Here is a 3,296-nt window from a genome sequence, read left to right on the forward strand (position 1 = left end):
GAAGAAGAAGAAGAAGAAGAAGAAGAAGAAGAAGAAGAAGAAGAAGAAGAAGAAGAAGAAGAAGAAGAAGAAGAAGAAGAAGGGAGATCAAACACACCTGTGCAGTTTCCTCTTGTCTGCACCCTTCTTGCCTTTCCATTCCAACCATGACATCATCACAGGCTGAGCCCTGTCTGGCAAGACCCAGCAGCAAGCCACCAAATCCATACAGGGTCTAGCAGACCCCAAGGCTCCCCTGCGCTACAGACTGAGTCTCAGGGTGAAAAGACCTCTGCAGGTTGGGGCTGGCAGACAAACTTGAGCAGGCAGTTACATGTAAATGCACTTCCAAATGCTGAAACCCGTCCTCACTACTGCTAAGAAACCAACCATTCTCAGTAGCAGTGTATCCCAATACTGCACGCACGGCACATACTTAACGTAATAGTGTGCTCATTGTTAACCTCAGGCTTAGGTTTAACCTGCTGGGCTTTTTTGTTTGGTTGGTTTGGTTTGGTTTTTCGAGACAGGGTTTCTCTGTGTAACCCTGACTGTCCTGGAACTCACTCTATAGACCAGGCTGGCTTCAAAATCAGAAATCTGCCTGCCTCTGCCTCCCAAGTGCTGGGATTAAAGGCATGCGCCACCACTGCCCAGCTGTGTGCTGTGTTTTTATTAGCTATGATTGTCAGCCCTACTATGAGAAGGAGCTGAGGTGTAGTTTTGTGCTTTATATAAAGACTATCCACATGGCTCAAACTATAAAGTCTCTCTCTCTCTCTCTCAATCTTTTTCTCTCCCTCCCTCCCTCCCTTCCCCCTGACCCCCACCAGCATCCCTGACCCCCACCAGCAGAAATCTCACCCTATTTTCTCTTCTGCCTAGCCACTGAGTGGTCAGCTTTTATCAACGAGATGGAGAATTAATGGTAAACATTGCTTACACAAACTTGAGACAGGAGGTTCTTGACTTAAGCACTACCATGCCTTGTCTGGGATCAAACAAAACGTGAGGGCAGAGAGATTGAACAACACGGGGATAATCTTTACACAGTGCATACAAACATTATGCCTATAGAGAAGAGGAGGAGGAGGAGGAGAGGAGGAGGAGACTGGCTTGTACCTTCCTGCTTCTTGGCCTGGTCCTCGAATTCAGAGCGGTCGTTAAGCTTGGCCAGCAGGAAGGACTTGAGCTTCGTCTCGTGGTCATATAGACGTTCCAGCTCCCGGATCTCCAGGTTGTACTGAGAGATGTCTTTCTGCTGGCGGTCCTTCATGGCAGCCATCCGAGCCATGGCCTCCACTCTGTGGGGAGACAGAAGATGGGACTCGGTGTCCAGAGCTCTCCTGTCCCCATTCCTCTCTGTCTCTCCCTGCCAGTCCAGAGGACTGCATGCCTGCCCGGTGGCCACCGGGGTTTGTTTGCAATTTTTTTTTTTTCTGGTGGTAGGAACCAAACTCGGGATCCTACCAGAGCTGTGAGTTTAGAGCACCCCAAGGAAGTGATTTTCCTGACACCCTGTTTATTGTTAGCAACAGCAGCAGCGGTAATCCCACCTTCACCACTAATTCAATCACCACCATCATCAGCATCACCATCACCACCATCATCACCATCACCACCAGTCATCGCTTGCCTCCTGCATGTATGGATTCCTTTCTGCTCTTTACATGCGTCCTATATGGTGGAAGGAGAAGTCAACCCCAGACATGTCTAACTCTAAGGAAAGATACCCAGACCAAGACCAGAGACCATGTAGGGGAGTGAGAGCTGAAGTCCAGCTCTCCCATCTATATTGTCCTGCATTGTGAAAGGTAGCCTGGTTCCCGGTTGAGCTAAGGTTAGAAACCCCAGTGACACCGAAGGGACCGTAGGCACTTCACCTGATTCCCGGGCACCAGGTCCCTGTCACTAGCTGCAGTCCTCCATAGATTTGTGGCCATCATCATGTAAACACAACATCCCAAGCCTCTCCACAGGTAGAGGACGTGACCTGTGGTCACACAGGCTCAAGACAGATCTCCATTTTAATGAGGTACCTAAAAGCCTGGAGGCTTAGCCAATAAGCTTTCTTTCCCAGACACTCCTCCCTGTGAAAGGTGTTTAATCTCAGCCCCTCCCCCAGAAGTGGGGTACGGTTTTACTCATCCACTTCCCGCCATGACAATAAATGTCTTAAAACCATGGACTGCCTCTTTCCATCGGGATCCGCTGTGGGGAGCCATGGAGAAGGCCTTCGTCTATAGAGCTGCCATCTAATCTCCCGTAGAAGGCCTCTCTGCGCTCCCAGCCATGGCCGCCTCCAAACCAAGCCAAGCCAAACTCAAGACCAAGGACTCTCATGGTGGGACCAGCTGGGGCTCTCCCCCTCCCCCCACCCCGACCAGATCCATCCTCCATTCTCAGCTCTTCCACTGCACCCAGAGGCACTTGGGTGTCTAAGAGCCTAAACCAAGATGGCCCTGGCCTCATCTCAGGCCTAGGGACCCCCCCCTCCAAGCCTGCTCCAGCTGTCCCACACCTCAGACTGTGCTTCCCCACACCCGCAGCGGTGTCCTGGGGCTTCCTACAGCCCAACACCTACCCAGCAACAGTGTGGGGTAAGCATGGACAAACTTCCAGTATCCTGCCTCCCCCAGCAGCCGACCCCTGTGGTGGAGCAGAGGAGGACCTACACTGCATGGGGTCCCTGTTTGTTCCAGAAAAAAAGGAAGACACTAATTCCTCAGGCTGTGGGGAGGATGATGGAAGCACTAAGGTGCCTAGCACCCTGCCGGGTACATGATTAGTGTCCATGGCTGCTGCTGCTATGACTTATGGCCCAAGCAGTCAAGAGGAGCAGGTGGGTGCTGAGCTGGGAACTGGGCCGCCCCAAGCACCTCTGCTCATAGGCCTGGGCAGACTGCTCAATGGCCACATTCATGGTCTTCTTTTGTGTCTGCAGACGCCGCTGAAGCTGCTGGTAGACGTGGTCGTAGGCGGCCTTCTCAAAGAGGAGATCCTCAATCTCCTTCCGGAGCTGGGAGTTAGAGGTCAGCATCGTGTCAAAGTGGACAGTGACCTGTGGGAAGGTCATGATTCAAACAGGGTCTCACACCCGGATGCTGAGACTTTGGACTGGACTGTCCAGGGGCAGATGTCAGGACACTGCTGCTGTCCCCCTGGGTGCCAGCAGTACCCAGGGCAGATCTGCCGTAATGATGTGTCTCCTTCATCCCTTTGGAAGCAAAGTCCCTCCTCAGTAAAAGCAGCTAATTCTTTTTTTTTTTTTTTTGGTTTTCGAGACAGGGTTTCTCTGTGTAGTCCTGGCTGTCCTG

At 51.9% G+C, this 3,296-nt stretch overlaps 1 protein-coding gene across 5 annotated transcripts in view; it reads right to left on the reverse strand.

The window, feature by feature from the left end:
* Ccdc63 (coiled-coil domain containing 63) overlaps nucleotides 1-3,296 on the reverse strand; it is a 24,843-nt gene that overhangs the window by 12,303 nt on the left and 9,244 nt on the right. For all 5 annotated transcript variants that reach the window (XM_021162576.1, XM_021162575.1, XM_021162578.1 and 2 more), the window contains 2 exons: nucleotides 2,859-3,040; nucleotides 1,102-1,283 (listed from right to left, as the gene is read on the reverse strand). In XM_021162576.1, coding sequence (XP_021018235.1) covers nucleotides 1,102-1,283; nucleotides 2,859-3,040 — 364 coding nt within the window. The remainder of the gene's footprint in view (nucleotides 1-1,101; nucleotides 1,284-2,858; nucleotides 3,041-3,296) is intronic.

Source organism: Mus caroli, chromosome 5 (genome assembly GCF_900094665.2).
Source record: "Mus caroli chromosome 5, CAROLI_EIJ_v1.1, whole genome shotgun sequence".
Taxonomy (NCBI): Eukaryota; Metazoa; Chordata; class Mammalia; order Rodentia; family Muridae; genus Mus; species Mus caroli.